This window comes from Artibeus jamaicensis, unplaced genomic scaffold (genome assembly GCF_021234435.1).
Source record: "Artibeus jamaicensis isolate MK-2021 breed Jamaican fruit bat unplaced genomic scaffold, CSHL_Jam_final contig_311, whole genome shotgun sequence".
In the NCBI taxonomy this organism is placed as follows: domain Eukaryota; kingdom Metazoa; phylum Chordata; class Mammalia; order Chiroptera; family Phyllostomidae; genus Artibeus; species Artibeus jamaicensis.
This window is the reverse complement of record NW_026521717.1, coordinates 8,143,163-8,162,842: the sequence shown is the minus strand read 5'-3', so window position 1 is coordinate 8,162,842 and position 19,680 is coordinate 8,143,163. Positions and strand designations below refer to the sequence as shown.

Below are 19,680 nucleotides of genomic sequence, written 5' to 3'. Positions count from 1 at the left end.
GACAAAGGGGGCAGTAACATAAAATGGAGTAAAGATAGCCTCTTCAGCAAATGGTGTTGGGAAAACTGGACAGCTATGTGCAAAAAAATGAAACTTGAGCACCAACTTACACCATACACCAAAGTAAATTCAAGGTGGATAAAAGACTTAAATATAAGCCGTGACACCATTAAAGTCCTAGAGGAGAACATTGGCAAGAAAATCTCAGATATTCCACGCAGCAACATTTTTACTGATATGTCCCCTAGAGCAAGGAATATAAAGGAAAGAATAAACAAATGGGATCTCATCAAAATAAAAAGCTTCTGCATGGCTAAAGAAAACAGTATTAAATTAAAAAGACAACCAACTGTATGGGAAAACATATTTGCCAGTGATACCTCAGACAAAGGTTTAATCTCCAAAACACACAAAGAACTTACACGACTTCACTCTAAGAAGACACCCAACCCAATTAAAAAATGGGAAAAGGACTTCAACAGACACTTCTCTAAAGAGGAAATACAGAATATCCAGAGACACATGAAGAGATGCTCAATATCGTTAGCTATCAGAGAGATGCAAATTAAAACCACAATGAGATACCACTTTACACCAGTCAGGATGGCTATAATAGACAAAGCAACAAACAACAAATGTTGGAGAGGGTGTGGGGAAAAGGGGACCTTAGTTCACTGTTGGTGGGATTGCAGACTGGTACAACCATTATGGAAAACAGTATGGAATTTTCTCAGAAAAATAAAAATTGACCTGCCTTTTGACCCAGCAATTCCACTGCTAGGATTATACCCCAAGAATCCTAAAACATCAATTTCAAAGAAATTATGCACCACAATGTTCATAGCAGCACAATTTACAATAGCCAAGAGTTGGAAGCAACCTAGGTGCCCATCAGTAAATGAATGGATCCAAAAATTGTGGTACATATACACCATGGAATTCTATGCAGCAGAGAGAAAGAAGGAGCTACTACCTTTTGCAACAACATGGATGGAACTGGAAAGCATTATGCTGAGTGAAATAGGCCAGGCATTGAAGGACAAATACCATATGATCTCACCTTTGACAGGAAGCTAAAGAATAAAACAAACAAGCAAACAGAATAAAAACAAAGACGCTGAAATAGAGAACAAGTGGGCAGCAACCAGAGGGGAGAGGGAAGGGAACTTAAGGGGAAAAATGGGGAGGGATTTTGAGGAACAAGTATGAAAGACACAGAGATGAGGACTGGGCGAGGGGAATGGGAGAGAGGGAGGAGGCCGGGCGGGGGGGTGGGGTGGGATGGGAGAAATAGATTAAAAAAATGTACTTGAAAAGTAACTAAATAAAATTTATATTTTAAAAAAAAGTTATTGCAGTGACCTAGGTAAAAAATAAGGGTGGGTTGGGCCACAGGGGTGCCATGGATGTAGTGAGCTGTGGTCAGATTCTGAATATGTATTTTATGGGTAAGTTTGCTGACCAATTAGATGTGACATGTGGGAGAAAGACAGAAGTCAAGACTGTTTTCAAGAATTTTTACCTGGAAAGATAGAGTTGTTTTAAATTGAGATAGGAACGAAAGGTTGCAGATAGAGTAGGATTGGGTGGGAAAGCTCTCAAGATTGGTTTTGATCATATTATATTTAAGATGTCATTCAGGCAGTGATGTCAAAAAGGCAATTGAATGTGCAATTGAAGTTTAATAGTTGAGACTACAAACATGGTATTAAAGTTATTAAAATACAAAAATATATAGTTTTACTTGTATTAGTATCATAACTAAAGATGATACTTTATTACACTCTATATTGTTCTTCGATTTCATGGAAAATATATAATTGAGTATATAGTAGGTCCTTCAGTTACAAATGAATCGATGGAAATAAATTATTCTAACTTGTCCTAGCCTCATTAAGGTATCATTTTCATGGGCTGTTTAGGAAACACAGTGCCAAGACCTCAGGCATGCTGAGGCCTGAAGTTCCATTTGCAAAGTCTTTTCTTTACATGGTATGATTTTTAAAATAAGTGAAAGTTAATTCTTAACAAGTCACCTATAATGCATGCTTATAATGTCTAATTCTACTTAACTATTACTTTTTTATATATTTATAAAAGTATGCATTCAACATATATAATATAGTGACAGATATGCCTGGCTTTTATCCTTTTTTAAAATTTATTTATTTATTTATTTATTTATCTTTAGAGGGGAAGGGAAGGAGGGAAGGAGAGAAATATCAATGTATGGTTGCCTCTCATGTGTCCCCTGCTGGGAACTGGCCTGCAACCCAGGCATGTGCCCTGACTGGGAATTGAACCTCAATACTCTGGCTCAGACCCGCACTCAATCCACTGAGCTATACCAGCCAGGCGCTTTTATCCTTTTTTATTAGTGATTTGGAAATATTGAAACATTCAGAGAGAAGTTATTATTGTTGCATCATTCTCTTTTTTTCTCTTAGAGAATTTATGAGACTAGAATTTTGTCTCTGAAGTAATCCTTTCTTTACTGTGAGTGCCTGGAGGGCAGGGATGTGTGCTCAGTTAGAGTGCCCTCAGGACCAGACATAATTTCTAGTTCGTAGTGAAGTTTATTCAATTGAATTGAATAACACAATACTTTTTTAAAAGATTATATTTATTTATTTTAGACAAAGGGTAAGGAAGAGAGAAAGAGTGGGAAACAAACATCAGTGTGTTGTTGCCTCTCACATACCCCTATGGGGGACCTGGCCGGCAACCCAGGCATATGCCCAGTTTGAGGTAATCGAACTGGCCACCCTTTGGTTTACATGCAGGCACTCCATCCACTGAGCTACACCATCCAGGGTACACAATATTCTTCAATGATTAATAGTCATGTTGAATTCAAGAGGAAAAGGGGTCAAACTGTTACTCATCTGGGAATCACTGAAATTTCAGATATTTTGGTTCAAGCTTAATTGCTTATTAACATACTAAACTAATAGTTGGTAAGTGGAAAATCTAGAAGTTAATTTTAATCAAAATCCCCTGGAATTTATTTGTACAATCTTACTATATTTTTCTTCAATTTGTCTTATGTTAAATTTGGTGTTTTCTGGTATTTTGTGTTTTTTGGGGGGAGAGGGGCATTTTTTGTAATTCTTCAGTTAAACGTCAGATATAAGCCATAGTAATAAATATACTAACTGTGTCAAGTTTTCCATTTAAAAAATAAGTATTATTGTGTCATTACCTGAATAATGTTTGTTAATTAATATTTTATCTACTCCCCAAATCTATAGTTCTTCTCATGTAAAAGGCTGAATGGTTTTCCTTCATTTGCATTAATTTTTTTCTTTTTCTTCTTTAATTTTTCAGCATAATTTTCTGTCACATCCTTACATGTGGACTCTAAAAGCTTTCCCTATTTTGGTACAACAGATACTTATTTTCAATGTTAACCTAAGGTATTTAAATATTACTGCCAGTTCTTTCAGTTTTGAACAATTTTTCATCCACACTACCCTACCAAACACCTACATGCATTATGTAGTAACTATAATTCTACCTTTTAGAGTTGGGTTGTTGTTTAACTTTGAGAAGTAAAGGAAATTATCCTTATCTGGGGTTCCCTCTATGGTTTGGGATGGTTATCAACAAAGAGGTACTTAAAAGCTTGATGCCAGAGATACCTTTCAAGAGGGCGATGGAATAGGATGGAGAAGATTCCAGTTCCTTGTACACAAGGGAGAGAATCCTGTCTGATCAACGGAGAAGAAGCCAGGCAGCCAGCAGTCGCTCAGCATATATGAAAATAAGGGACCAGAAATCTCGACGGTCATGGAGGAACCAGATGAGACACAAACAACTTGAAAATATGAAAAGACCAGAGCTGGATCCATAGAAGAGACTTCCCAACAGTAGAGTCAGAGAGACAAATTTCACTTTCCTGTAGGAGAGAAGCCACAAGTTGCTGAATATTTGAGTAGGTGGAAAGGGAGAATGACAGGATAACTGAAAGAGACTGCACCACAGAATTTCACACCATAAACCCAGGGAGTCAGAACAGATCAATCTAAGAAGCTGAGGCTAACAAGAAGAGTCTCACAAACAATGGGAAGACAAAGAAGCAATCCCCAAATTAAAGAAAAGGAGGAACCCTTAGAAAGAATGTGAGATGAAATAGAGGCAAGTCCACTATCAGATAGTGAATTCAAAGCACTGGTTATCAGGAAGTTCAAAGAGCCCACAATGAGCTACCTAAACTACCGGGGAACTACAACAATCTCATCACAGAGTACATCAACATGAAAAAGGAAATGGAAACTATTAGCAAGGAACAAGAGGAAATGAAGAATACAATTTCTGAATTGAAGAACACAGTAGAAAGTATTAAGAGTAGAGTTGATGAAACAAGATCTAATAATAGGTGTTCCTATCTAATAATAGGAACACCAGAAGGAGAAGAAGAAGAACAAGGGATAGAAAACGTATTTGAAGGAGTAATAAGAGAAAATTTCCCTAATTTGATAAGAGAAAAAGCCATATAAATCCAGGAATCACAGAGAGTCCCAATCAAGAGGAACCCATAGAGGCCCACTTCAAGACACATCATCATTAAAATGGCAAAATTCCAAGACAAAAAGAGAATCTTAAAGTCAGAGAGAGAGAAAAAAGAAGTAACATACAAGGGAACCCCAATAAGGTTAGCTACTGACTTGTCTATAGAAACACTCCAAGCAAGAAGAGAATGGCAAGAACTGTTCCAAGTAATGAGAACCAGAGGCCTACAAACAAAGCTGCTTTACCCAGCAAGGCTCTCAATCAAAATAGAAGGCCAAATAAAGAGCTACCAAGACAAAAGAAGTCTAAAAGAATATGCCTCCACCAACCAGCCCTACAAGAAATACTAAAAGGACTGCTTTAAGGAAATGAAGGAAAAGAGAGAGACAGAGAGGAACACAGGTACAAAAATGGCACTTAATAATAACCTTGAACATAAAAGGATTAAATGCTCCAATCAAAAGACATAGAATAGCTGAATGGATAAGAAAGCATGACCCACACATATGCTGCCTACAAGAGACCCACCTCAGGACAAAAGACCATCACAGACTAAAAGTGAAAGGCTGGAAACAAGTTTTCCAAGTAAACGGACAAGAAAAAAAAGCTGGGGTAGCAATTCTCATATCAGACAAAATAGACTTTAAAAAAAGGGCCATAAAGAGAGACCCAGAAGGTCACTTCATAATCCTCAAGGGAATAATCCACCAAGAAGACATTAACATCGTAAATATATATGCACCAAACATAGGGGCACCCAAATACATCAAGAAACTCTTAGAGGACTTCAGGAAAGATATTGACAGCAACACAATTATAGTAGGGGATTTTAACACCCCACTATCAAAAATGGACAGATCTTCCAAACAAAATATCAACAAAGATATTGTGGCATTAAACAACACCCTAGAGGAAATGGACTTAACTGATAGATATAGAACCCTTCATCCCAAAGAAGCTAAATACACATTCTTTTCAAAGGCACATGGAACATTTTCAAAGATAGATCACGTGATAGGACACAAAATGAGCATCAACATATTCAAGAAAATTGAAATCATACCAAACATCTTCTCTGACCACAAGGGACTGAAATTGGAAACCAACCCCAAAGGAAAATACCCAAAGCACCCAAAATCATGGAGACTGAATGGTGTGCTATTAAACAATGATAATGAAACAACTGAATGAAATCAGGGATGAAATCAAAAAGTTTCTGGAAATAAATAAAAACAATCTCACGACAACCCAAAACTTATGGGACACAGCAAAGGCAGTTCTGAGGGGAAAGTTTATAGCAATACAGGCCTACCTAAAGAAGATAGAAACATTTCAGACAAACAACCTTACCCTACGCCTGCAAGAACTCAAGGAACAACAACAAAAACACCCCAAAGCAAGTAGAAGGAAGGAAATAACCAAGATCAGAGCAGAACTAAATGACATAGAGACTGAAAGCACAATTCTAAGGATCAATGAATCCAGGAGTTGATTCTTTGAAAAGATAAACAAAATAGACAAGTCTTTAAGAAGGCTCATCAAAAAAAAAAAGAGAGTGGACACAAATAAACACAGTCAGAAATGAAAGAGGAGAGATTACAACTGATATCACAGAAATAGAAAGGATTGTAAGAAATGATTATGAAGAGCTGTATGCCAAGAAATTTGAAAACCTAGGGGAAATGGATAAATTTCTAAAAAAAAATATAATCTTCCAAACCTCAATTAAAAAGAAGCAGAAAATCTGAAAAGACAAATAACAGAAGATGAAATTGAAGCAGTAATCAAATAACTCCCATCACACAAAAGCCCTGGACCAGATGGTTTCACAGGAGAATTTTACAAAGCATTTAAGGAAGAGCTAACCCCTATTCTTCACAGACTATTCCAAAAAATCCAAAAGGATGGAAAACTCCCAAACACCTTTCATGAAGCCAGCATCATCCTAATTCCAAAACCAGATAAAGACACAAGAAAGAAAGGAAATTTCAGGCCAATATCACTAATGAACACAGATGCTAAAATCCTCAACATAATATTGGCAAATTGCATCCAACAATATATCCAAAAGATTATACACTATGACCAAGTGGGATTCATTCCAGGAATGCAGGGATGGTTAATATTTGCAAATCGGTAAATGTAATACATCACATACACAAAAGCAAAGACAAAAACCACATGATCTTATCAATAGACACAGAAAAAGCTTTTGATAAGGTACAACACCCATTTATGATAAAAATTCTCAGCAAAGTGGTGATAGAGGGAGCATTCCTCAATATAATAAAGGCCACATACGAGAGAGACCTACAGCCAACATCATACTCAATGGGCAAAAACTAAAATCTTTTCCATTAAGATCAGGGACAAGACAAGGTTGTCCACTTTCACCACTTCTATTCCATATAGTATTGGAAGTTTTAGCCACAGCTATCAGAAAAGAAAAGGAAATAAATGGCATCCACATTGGAAAGTAGGAAACAAAACTGTCATTGTTTGCAGATGACATGATAGTATATGTGGAAAATCCTATAGACTCTACTCAAAAACTCCTTGAACTAATAAATGAAATTGGTAAAACAGCAGGTTACAAAGTCAGTATCTAGAAATCAAAGGCATTTTTATATACTAACAATAAATCAGCAGAAGAAGAAATTAAAAAAATCCCATTTGATATAGCAAAAACAAAAATAAAATATTTGGGAATAACCCTAACTAAGGAGGAAAAAGACCTGTATTCAGAAAACTACACAACACTGAAGAAAGAAATCAAAGAAGACAGAAACAAATGGAAACGTATTCGGTGTTCATGGATTGGAAGAATTAACATCATCAAAATGTCCATACTACCCAAAGCAATATACAGATTCAGTGCAATACCTATTAAAGTACCAATGGCATATTTCACAGACATAGAACAAACACTTCAAAAATTTATATCAAACCATAAAGGAGCCTGAATAGCAGCTGCTCTTTTGATAAAGAAGAACAAAGTAGGAGGGATCACAATACCTGATATCAAACTGTGTTACAAGGCCACTGTAATCAAAACAGCCTGGTACTGGCATAAAAATAGGCACATAGACCAATGGAAGAGAACAGAGAGCCCAGAAATCAACCCAACTCTCTACAGTCAATTAATATTCGACAAAGGGGACAGTAACATAAAATAGAGTAAAAATAGCCTCTTTAGCAAATGGTGTTGGGAGAACTGGACAGCTACGTGCAAAAAAATGAAACTGGAGCACCAACTTACACCATACACCAAAATAAATTCAAGGTGGATAAAAGACTTAAATATAAGCCATGGCACCATCAAAGTCCTAGAGGAGAACATTGGCAAGAAAATCTCAGATGTTTCACGCAGCAACATTTTTACTGATATGTCCCCTAGAGCAAGGGACATAAAGGAAAGAATAAACAAATGGGATCTCATCAAAATAAAAGGCTTTTGCATGGCTGAAGTGCAGGCCTGTAAACCAGAGGAATGAGGTTCAATTCCCAGTCAGGGCACATTCCTGGGTTGCCAGCCACTTCCCTGCAGGCCAGTTCCCAGCAGGGGACACACTAGAGGCAACCGTACATTGATGTTTCTCTCCCTATCTCCTTCCCCTCTAAAGATAAATAAATAAAGAAAAAATAAAAAAAGAGACAGTAATATTAAATTAAAAAGACAACCATCTGTATGGGAAAACATAATTGACAATGATACCTCAGACCAGGGTTTAATTCTCCAAAATATACAAAGAACTTACACAACTGCACTTTAAGACAAATAACCCAATTAAAAAATGGGAAAAGGACTTGAACAGACACTTCTCCAAGGAGGACATACATGAAGAGATCCAGAGACACATGAAAAAATACTCAATATCTCTAGCTATCAGAGAGATGCAAATTAAAACCACAATGAGATACTTCCTTACACCAGTCAGAGTGGCTATCATAAACAAAGTAACAAATAACAAATGTTGGAGAGGGTGTGGGGAAAAGGGGTTCCTAGTTCACTGTTGGTGGGAATGCAGACTGGAACAACCATTATGGAAAACAGTATGGAATTTTCTCAGAAAAATAAAAATTGACCTGCCTTATGACCCAGCAATTCCATTGCAGGGACTATATCCTAAGAACCCTAAAATACCAATCCAAAAGAACCTGTGCACCCCAATGTTCATAGCAGCACAATTTATAATAGCCAAGAGCTGGAGGCAACCTAGGTACCCACCAGTAAATGAATGGATCAAAAAATTATTGTACATATACACAATGGAATTCTATGCATCAGAAAGAAGGAAGGAGCTCCTACCCTTTGCAACGGCATGGATGGAACTGGAAAGCATTATGCTGAGTGAAATAAGCCAGATGTTGAAAGCCAAATACCATATGATCTCACCTTTAACAGGAAGCTAAACGACAAAACAAATAAGCAAGCAAAATAAAAACAATGACACTGAAATAGAGAACAAGGGGACAGAGACCAGAGGGGAGAGGGAAGGGAATTTCAGGGGAAAAAAAGGAAGGATTTTCAGGAACTAGCATGAAGGACACATGGACAACTACTAAGAGGGGTGGAAAGGGGAGGGAGGTGGGGGCACGGGGAGGTGGGCTGGGATGGGAATAAAAGACAGAATACTATAGCTGAAAAATAATTTAAAAGAAAATAAATAAATAAGAAGCTTGATGCTTTTTAATAGTTGTTATTGATTTGGTTTGGTTTGGTTTTGGTCAAGAGATATTTGGCAGCCACAGTGGTTTGAATATACACTATGAAATTACATGCTATCAAAAGAATGGTTTGAAACCCTAGGTATCAAATCCCTGTCAAAATGAATAGCAATCAATAAAAGTTGCTAAATATTAGATGGAGAGCATCTAAAGTTGCATGTGTAGTATTTTAGAGCTGTAGTTAAAATGGTTAGAACTATAATCTTTCAGCTGCCATATAAGTGGCCAAGAAGATTGACAGGATGAAAAATTTTAAAGAAAGAAATAAAATAAACATTAGTTGTTGTCTTTTGAAATTACTGGAACTTGACATAGATTGCATGTGAAGTACTATAATTACTGTTTAAAATGGCTCAGCAGAGTCCTGGCTGGTGTGGGTCAGTGAGTTGAGTGCTGGCATGTGAACCAAAAGGTCACCAGTTCAATTTCTAGTCAGGGCACATGCCTGGGTTGTGGGCCAGTTCCCCTGTTTGGGATGTGTGAGAGGCTCTCTCTCTCTTCTTCCCTTCCTCTGTCTCTAGAATAAGTAAATTAATTAAATCTTTTAAAAAATAATAAAAGTGGCCCAGTAGAGAATATGCAACTAGTATGTTCTTTTCTGGAATGTTAATTCCAGATCCATGCCTCAGAAGTCATAGCAGGTTCTGGGTCAGTGTTTACCTTCATCAAATAGCCAATAGTGAGTTCTACCTGTGGAAGACCTGGAGGTGGTATCTGTTTCACATGAATCAACAGTTTGTCACTTATTTATTTACTTATTTTTGCCTTTCTATTACATGCTAGACTGGGAAGCTCGCATTGACAGCCATGGACGGGTCTTTTATGTGGATCATGTGAACCGCACAACTACCTGGCAGCGTCCAACAGCAGCAGCCATCCATGACGGGATGCAGAGATCAGGGTCCATTCAGCAGATGGAGCAACTCAACAAGCGGTTGGTGATCAGCATGCAGAAAGCCCCTATAGGCCAGACTGAAAGGAGAATGATAGCTAAAGAAAAATCCCATGCTATGCTTTTCTGTTCATTACATAAGGAGGTCAGAGATTTTTTTATCTTAAGAAATCCATTTATAGTAGATACTTAAAAAGCTATATTTGTAACTTGGTGGCAGGAGATGAGAAAACCCAAGAGTCATTTAAATGTAGGGAATCCTCTAAACATCTTGATGGCCCAATCTTGAAAACAGGTGTTCTTTTTTTTTATCTTTTTTTAAAAATTTTTATTTAGTTATTTTTCAAGCACAGTTTTTTGTCTATTTTTCCCATCCCAGCCTCCCCCACACCTTGCTCCCCACCTCCCTCCCATTTCCACCCCCCTTAGTTCTCGTCCCTGTGTCTTTCCTAGTTGTTCCTCGAAAACAGGTGTTCTTAATCAAGATGCTTAGCATGGAGCCTCCCTGCCTGACCTCACCCTAGATATTTTCACTGAGGGTGTCAGTTTTACATGTACCCTTCAGAAACTGTATGCGAAAGTATCCATGGAGGCACTTCTTTTTCTTTCAGACTGATCCATATCTGTTCTAAGATTCTCAAAAAGTTCTGGAATTTCAACAGTTGTAAAAATTCCAAGGATAAGTTTCATAGAATTCTAAACACTTCCCTGAGAGAAACCATCTCTTATATCAGTGTATTCATATATACTCTGGTCTCATAATTGCTATATATTCAGAAATACTACTTCTTAAAAAGATTTCATCTTAGAAAATGTAGTTTAAAAACATTTTAGAATTATTTTGTTTAAAAACTAGACTCTTAGTAATGAACTTTTAAATATATCATTTTTGTTTATAACCTGCAATCAAAATTAACCTATTATGAGCATCATGTGAGACATTTTTCTTCTTTAAGGCCAAGATGGTGGCTTTGGGATAATTTTAGTAACCAAGAAAACAAAATGGAGGCTCAACTTCAATTATACCCACATGTCATCTTGTTAGTATGAAATAAAGAAAAGGTTGTGAAGGATTAATAAGAGTAAAGAACTGGGTTTGGGTGAACACCCTATTGATATAAAATGTTCTTTGAAAATTAATTTAATTGTCCATAAAAAGTGGACAATTAGTCCTATTAAAAATACACAGAGATAAAAAATTAAACCCTTATTACCATTCTACGCAGAGAAGCATGCTGTAAGTTAAATTCTCCAGGGTTATTCTATTGCTTGAGCATTTGGAAGACATTTGCTTTACATTGCTCCCCATCACTAGTTAGTATTTAAGTCATTAATGAGAATTATGAAAGAATTTTCAAGCCCTGGCTGGTGTAGCTCAGTGGATTAAGCGCGGGCCTGCAAACCACACAATTGAGGTTCGATTCCCAGTCAGGACACATGCCTGGGTTGCAGGCCGGTTCCCTGCAGGCCAGTTCCCAGCGGGGGACGCACGAAAGGCAACCATACATTGACCATACATTGATGTTTCTCTCTCTCTCTCCTTCCCCCCTTCCCCTCTAAAGATAAATAAAATCTTTGAAAAAAAAAAGAATTTTCATTGGCAACATATTTCTTTATAGTCATTTCCACAAGAGAAGGTATTACATGGGGCAACTTTTGATAGCCCAGTTTTATTAGATATGATGCATCAGAAGTCCATGGGAGAGTTCATTCTTGGTGTTTGCAAAAAAACTGTAACTAAAAAGTAGAGGACACAGCAAGCTCATTTTACATAGAGACCTTGTTGAGGACCCATAAGCAGACATAGCCTTTAAGTGTGCCTTGCCAGAACAGATAAGCTAAAGTTGTTTATTAGTCTAAAAAATAGGGAGAGAATTTTTTAATTGGATTGTCAAAGGACCTGAACAAACACTCTCCAAGGAGGACATATAGAGGGCCCAGAGACATATGAAAGGAGGCTCAGCATCACTAGCCATCAGAAAGATTCAAATTAAAACCACAATGAGACACCACTTCACATTGATCAGAATGGCCATCAAACAAATCAACAAATAACAAGTGCTGGTGATGTTGTGGAGAAAAGGGAACCCTAGTGCACTGTTGGTGGAAAAGCAAACTGGTGAAGCCACTGTGGAAAACAGTATGGAATTTCCTCAAGAAGCTAACAGTGGAATTGCCTTTGACCCAGCAATTCCACTGCTGGGATTATACCCTAAGAATACTAAAACATTAATTCGAAAGAACCTATGCAGCTCAATGTTCATAGCAGCACAATTTACAATAGCCAAGTGCTGGAAGCAACCTAAGTGCCTATTGGTAAGTGAGTGGGTCAAAAAACTGTGGTATATTTACCCAATGGAATACTATGCAGCAGAAAGAAGAAAGGAGCAGTAGCATGGATGGAACTGAAGAGAATATGCTATGTGAAATAAGTCAGGGGGTGAAAGACAAATGCCATATGAACTCATCTATAAGTGCAAACTAATCAACAAAACAAAGAAGTGAGCAAAATAGAACCAGAGAAATGGAAATAAAGAACAAACAGACATTGACCAAAGGGGGGGTGGGAGGGGCATAAGGTGTAAAGAAGGGGAAAGGTCAAAGGAAGGAACATATATATAGGACTCATGGACAAAGTCAAAGGGGAGTAGACTTGAGAGTGGGAGGTGGGTTTGGTGCAGTGGAGGAGAGCAGTGTTAGGAAAATGGGGACAACTGTACTCGAACAACATAAAAAAAGAAATAGGGAGAGCATATCAGGCTATATCTACAAGAGGTGTAGTTTGAATACTTACACAAAACAATAAATCAGAATTAGAAATAATCACCTTGACCTATAGTTTTCAGGTGTTATAATATAACAATTAGGCCAAATTAATTATAAACCAGGCCCCTAGAGAAATTTTGCAGGCTTTGGTGTGTAAAGTTCTGTGCCCTCAAGTGGAGATGACCAAGGTGAGAAGCAGCCATACTTTACTAAGAAAAAAGTTATATGTGCTGCCTCCACCTTTAATACTTATCATAACCTGTTGCTTTCAAGCGTTTAAAATTTTTTAGTAATTTTGTGTTATAAAGGCAGTCACAGAAAGTATACTGCCAGTGTTTTAAAATTTGCAGATGTGATCACACAGAAGGGTCACTTTTTTTTAAACAACAGTCAGTTATCAAGAAAAATTTACAGTGATCACTGTCTCACAGCAAAACAGATTTCTCAGTGTTGTAAGGAGTTTCCTTTGACTCCTGACAGGGTGACTGAAAATCAAATGTATTTTTTCAAGAAGATGCACTTTGAGAAATATTGAGTGCACAAAAGCAGTGTGTGGTCACCACATTCAAACTCAGCCACACCTCACACTCACATACAGCATATAAAGAAGGCTTTGCCACATGCTCCCACTATAGGAAAGTCCTTCATTGCCTGCCTTTTACTTTTACCTGGTACATATCTCCTGCAAAGACCAAATCCAAATGTCATGTTGTCCTTGGAAACTTTCCAGAACCCTTCACACAGAGCCTGTGGCCACCTCCTCTACAAATGATGATTGATCATGCCTGCCTCTGTAACAGTCCTTACCTTTTACATTATTCTTCTGTATAACTCCTTCCAGTGCCTGATATGGCACCAGGGTTAAACAGAGCTCTGTATAAGACCATGCCCTAAGTAAATTCCTACACTGTCAGAATATCTTGAATCAACTAATTCTACCTTCACATTGAGCAATCAGAAAATATAAATATGTATTATTTTAAATAATTAAAGTTGGATTGTTTAGTTATTTGCATAAAATTATTGTGCTGTTGAAATGGATGTTTTATTGCTTTTTAAAAAGAAACTAAACAGCTATTTTTCTCAATCACCATTTATTCCCCCAAACCCTTACTTACTCCACCCACTGCCCTTGCTCCACCCCTGCAATCACCACACTGTTATCCTTGTCCATGACTTCTTTTTCCCTCTTTGTTTTTTATTTTGTGCCCATTCTTCCACCTCACACCCACCTCCAGAGCTGTCAGCCTATGAGTCTGTCTCTATTTTACAGGTTATTTCAGATTGTTTATTAGATTCCACATATGAGTGAAATTGTATGATACTTGTCTTTCACTGACTGGCCTTTTTCAATGAGCATAATGTTCGTCAGATCCACCCATGTTGTTGCAATGGGTAAAAGTTTCCTCTTTTATTACCAAATAGTATTCTATTGTGTAAGGTTTCCATAGTGGGTATATCGACTCACCCACTAAGAGACACTTTGGTTGCTTCCAAATCTTGGCTATTGTAAATAATGCTGCAATGAATGTAGTGCATATATTCTTCCAAATTAGTATTTTGGATTTCTTTGTATGAATACTCAGAAATGGAATTGCTGGTTCTTATGGCAGGAGAACAAAAATGAAAATAATAAATAAGGCCATGGTGAAATATATGTCAGCAGAGTCTAGTGTTTGCTACTCTCTTCTCTTTCTGGATCCACCCTGGTCATGTAAGATAGTCTTCCCATCTAGCCTTAGGCATCCTGTTTGAGACTAGAAGTGATCCACAGACTGTGGGTGTCTGCTTCAGGCCTGGCTGTTCCTCACAGTTCTGCCCTGCCTGTTTTCCATCGACAGAAGGCCTAGAAGTGGCTCATCTAATGTCCAGGATCACTTCTAGTGCCACCTCCACCTGCTTACAGAATGGATTTCTAGTGTGTTCTTGAAGGTGGAATCTCTGGGTCACTCCGGGGTAGTGCTGTTCAATCTTCAAAGTAGATGGTGGGAGTGCTTCCCCACCACTGGTCTTGATCTGTCCCAAGTTATTTACAATTATGTATAGTTTCTAGTTAATTAGTTGTCCATTTTCTGTGAGGGGTCAATCTGTATAAAAAGGGTAGCTCTTTCATGCTTGGTGTTGATGGCAGCTCTGCATAAGAGCTAAGGCTGGCTGGAGTCCTGAACACCTCTTGTTGCACCTCTCTCTAATCTCTCTGTTCTGCTGGTTTCAGTGTATCAGGGCTTTTCTATGCCCTTTTTCATACTGTTGAGCATCCTTATACTTATTACTTTGAACTCTATATCTGATCAATTTCTTGTCTCTATTTCATTTAGTTCTTCTGAAGAATTCTCTTGTTCTTTCTTTTGGAGTTTGCTTCTTTGTATCCCCATTTTGGCTGCCTCTTTGTGTTTGTTTCTATGTATTAGGTAGATATGCTATGACTCTCAGTCTCGATGGGGAGGCATTATGTAGTGGGTGTCCTATGGGACAGAGTGCCACATTTCCTCTGATTACCTGAACTGGGTACACTAATAATGTCATTTGTGTATGTTATATGGATCCTGTTATAAGCGAGTCTTGATTGCTATTATTTTATTAATTTGTGGGCGACCTATTTAATGCTGTCAGAGATCTACAGCTCATGCCCCCTGATAAGCATGGGTACATCTGGAAAGATCCAAGCTGAGTTCCAGGCTGGCTTTTATGAGTACTGGCCCCAGGAGTGGGTCAGCAAATGTCTCAAAGCTCTCAGAGATCCAGAGATCTGTCTGAAACAGCCCCAAGCTGAAACTCCTCAGCAGAGTATAAGCGCTTCAGGATGGGGTGAGAGAAATTCCAATGGGTGGGGATATTGCTTCTCTCAAGGCTGATACCACATGAAAGGGAGTACTCTGACTAAGAAAGGTGCTTTCTGCAGTATGGGAGAACAACTGAGCACAGAAATACTGGTGGCTGACCCTTCAGCTCTCTCCACAAGTCCACCAACCCCAGGCTCTCCTCATGCAGTTCTATTCTGCGTTGCCCTCCCTCCTCCAAAGCCCAGGGTGAGTGGATGCAAATGAAATTTTATATGTCGTCCCTTTAAGAGGGTGGTTGCATCTCTAGCCATCTGTCCCTGATGGACAGAAACCCTGCTGCTTTTCATGGCCAGATGTTATGTTGGTTCCTTTCTTGATTCTGGTGTTCTGTGTTGGGGAACCCAGCTTGTAGTTCTGAATTCCACACTTTTCAAAGTAAACCCCGCCCCCACAGCTGAGCTAATCCTCTAGAACTTCAGCTAACACCCATGGAGCCCAGCCAGCTCTCCCCTACCTCTGCACTTCCTACCAGTCTCCATGTGGTTTTTACTGTGAATCCTTGGTTACGAGGCTTCTCTCAAGCTAGTTTTCCATTGGTTATTTGGGACAATTTTTCTACAATTTAGCTGTAATTTCATTTGGTCCTGGCTAGTATAACTTCCTCTGAGTCCACTGCCATTGGTGTCCTGAGAAATAGAAGTTTTAAATTTAAAAAAAATTATAATCCTACTACTCCAAGATTTAGTTTTTAAAACAATTTTACCTCCAATTTCTATATTCATGTACAATCCTTGCATAGTGGTAATAATAATATAAAGTTAGCTTATATTCACATTTTATTTAATACATTATAAACATTTTCATAATGCTTCATAGTCTTAAAATTATCATTTAAATAATTGTATAGCATTCCAACAAATAAAAGTAATTTAATTAACTTAATTTGCCTTATTGGTAGATGTTCTATTTATTGCTTTTTACTACTATTTTGATAATGTCTTTGGGACTGTTAAATATTAAAGTTGTAGTATAGTAGAATGTTTCCTTAGGGTTCCATGACCAAAAGAGCAGACCAGGGAGATCCACATGGTTTTGATGTTTGATTATGATGTCTAATGCTTCCTAAAGTGGTTCTGTGGCTCTGCCAGCAACAATAGCTTTACTACAACCTCATTTTTTAATGGATAAAATTTTTATTTTATTTTTCAATCACTTTTTAAAATGTTTTCAGTTATAGTTGGCATACTATTATATTAGTTTCAGTTGTACACACCAGTTATTAGACATGTTAACTTAGTAAGTTAAAATGATCATTATGATAATTTTCATACCCATCTGACACCATACATAATTATTAGAATATTATTGGCTATATTTCCTATGCTGTTCTTCCCACCCCATGACTATTCTGTAACTACCAATTTAGACTTCTAAATCCCATCCACCAACCGTCGACATGTTCTCTTTATCTATGAGTCTGTTTCTGTTGTGTTTGTTCATTTATTTTGATTTTTAGAGTACATTTTTTAGTTCAATATAGTTTTATTAAAAACTCTGCAAAACTGAAGGCAGGATCTAATCTTTTGTTAAAAGAAAGCAATTTTCACAGTATATATTTAACCATTTTACCTTTGTGTTGAATAATCACACAGGAAAAAAAAAGTTTCTGTTCAAGATCCTCACTCCAGCATGCTCAGCCAGGTGCTTGAGATCTCCTAGCAAGAGGAGATCTCAGCATTCTTGGCCTGAATTCACAGTAAACCCTCTCACCACATGAAACAGGAGTTCTCCCCCCAACACACATATCAGGTCTCATGTTCACTGCTCTACACAGGGCCCTAAGAACCCTACACTTTAAACCTGAGAAATATGTGAAAGGATTTCTGAACTGACTGCCTGCAACAAACCCTAGTATTTGTTAAGTCCTGACAGTTACAAGTATAAAATACTTGAAATTTGTAAGATGTTCCACATTTAATAAAATAACACAAATGTAAAAAATTAGGTCAAGCAATGTGCTTTCATGTTTTGCAATGTTACTTAATAAAACTTACTGAGACAAGGTATGCAGCACTTTCTTGCACTTGGTATTTATAAACTGCTTCTGACGATGGCTACTTAATGGTCAAAAAATAAAATAAAAAACAAGAAACTATATGTACTGGCATATAACAATGCATACAGGGAATGTCATGTTTTTAATTTTTGTTACTAAAATTAAATATTTAAAAGATCTAGAAAAACAACACACCCATGTATTTTTAAAATTTTTACTTAATTATTGTTCAAGTACAGTTTTCTGTCTTTTACTCCCATCCCAGCCCACCCCCCGTGCTCCCCACCTTCTTCCCATTTCTACCCCCCTTAGTTGTTCTCCATGTGTCTTTCATACTAGTTCCTGTAAATTCTTCCCCCTTTTCCCCTGAAATTCCCTCCACTCTCCACTCTGGTCACTGTCCCCCTGTTCTCTGTTTCAGTGTATTTGGTTTTATTTTGCTTGCTTGTTTGTTTTGTTGTTTAGCTTCCTGTTAAAGGTGAGATCATATGGTATATGTCTTTCAACAACTGGCTTATTTCACTCAGCATAGTGCTTTCCAGTTCCATCCATGCTGTTGCAAATGATAAGAGCTCCTTCTTTCTTTCTGCTGCATAGAATTCCATTGTGTATATATACCATAATTTTTTGATCCATTCATTTACTGATGAGCACCTAGGTTGCTTCCAGCTCTTGGCTATTGTAAATTGTGCTGCTATGAACATTGGTGTGCATAGGTTCTTTTGGATTGGTGTTTAAGGGTTCTTAGGATATAATCCCAGCAGTGGAATTGCTGGGTCAAAAGGCAGGTCAATTTTCAGTTTTCTGAGAAAATTCCATACTGTTTTCCATAATGGTTGTACTAGTCTGTAATCCCACCAGCAATGGATTAGGGTCCTCTCTTCTCCACAACCTCTCCAACACTTGTTGTTTGTTGCTTTGTTTATGATGGCCATTCTGATTGGTGTAAAGTGGTATTTCATTGTGGTTTTAATTTGCATCTCTCTGATAGATAGTGATATTGAGCATCTTTTCATGTGTCTCTGGATCTTGTGTATGTCTTCTTAGAGAAATGTCTGGTCAAGTCCTTTGCCTTCTTTTCAATTGGGTTGCTTGTCTTCTTAGAGTGGAGTCATGTAAGTTCTTTATATATTTGGGAGATTAAACCCTTGTCTGAGGTATGATTGGCAAATATGTTTTCCCAAACAGTTGGTTCTCTTTTTATTTTAATACTGTTTTTCCTTAGCCGTGCAAAAGCTTTTAATTTTGATGAGATTACATGTGTTTATTCTTTCCTTTATGTCCCTTGCTCTAGGGGATATATCAGTAAAAATGTTGCTGCGTGAAATATCTGAGATTTTCTTGCCAATGTTCTCTTCTAGGACTTTGATGGTGCCATGGCTTATATTTAAGTCTTTTATCCACCTTGAATTTATTTTTCTGTATGGTGTAAGTTGGTGCTCAAGTTTTTTTTTCATGTAGCTGTCCAGTTATACCAACACCATTTGTTAAAGAGACTATTTTTACTCTGTTTTATGTTGCTGCCCCCTTTGTCAAATATTAATTGAGTGTAGAGACCAATGGAAGAGAACAGAGATTCTGGGCTCTCTGTTCTGTTCCATTGGTCAATGTGTCCTTTTTTTTGTTTTGGGTTTTTTAATTTTTTTTTTAATTTTTATTTAATTATTTTTCAAGTACAGTTTTCTGTCTTTTACTCCCATCCCAACCCACCGTCCTGTGCTCCCCACCTTTCTCCCACTTCCACCTCCCTTAACTGTTGTTCATGTGTCCTTTATACTAGTTCCCCTAAATCACTCCTCTTTTTCCCCTGCAATTTCCTCCACTCTCCACTCTGGTCGCTGTCTCCCTGTTCTCTATTTCAGTGTCATTGTTTTTATTTTGCTTGCTTTTTTGTTTTGTTGTTTAGCTTCCTATTAAAGGTGAGATCATATGGTATTTGTCTT

At 37.5% G+C, this 19,680-nt stretch overlaps 1 protein-coding gene across 1 annotated transcript in view; it reads left to right on the top strand.

Annotated features, from left to right (window-relative positions):
- The window catches only part of HECW1 (HECT, C2 and WW domain containing E3 ubiquitin protein ligase 1), a 675,231-nt gene that overhangs the window by 374,713 nt on the left and 280,838 nt on the right, over positions 1-19,680 (top strand). Inside the window, exon 11 of the mRNA XM_053662971.1 lies at positions 10,024-10,174. Coding sequence (XP_053518946.1) covers positions 10,024-10,174 — 151 coding nt within the window. The remainder of the gene's footprint in view (positions 1-10,023; positions 10,175-19,680) is intronic.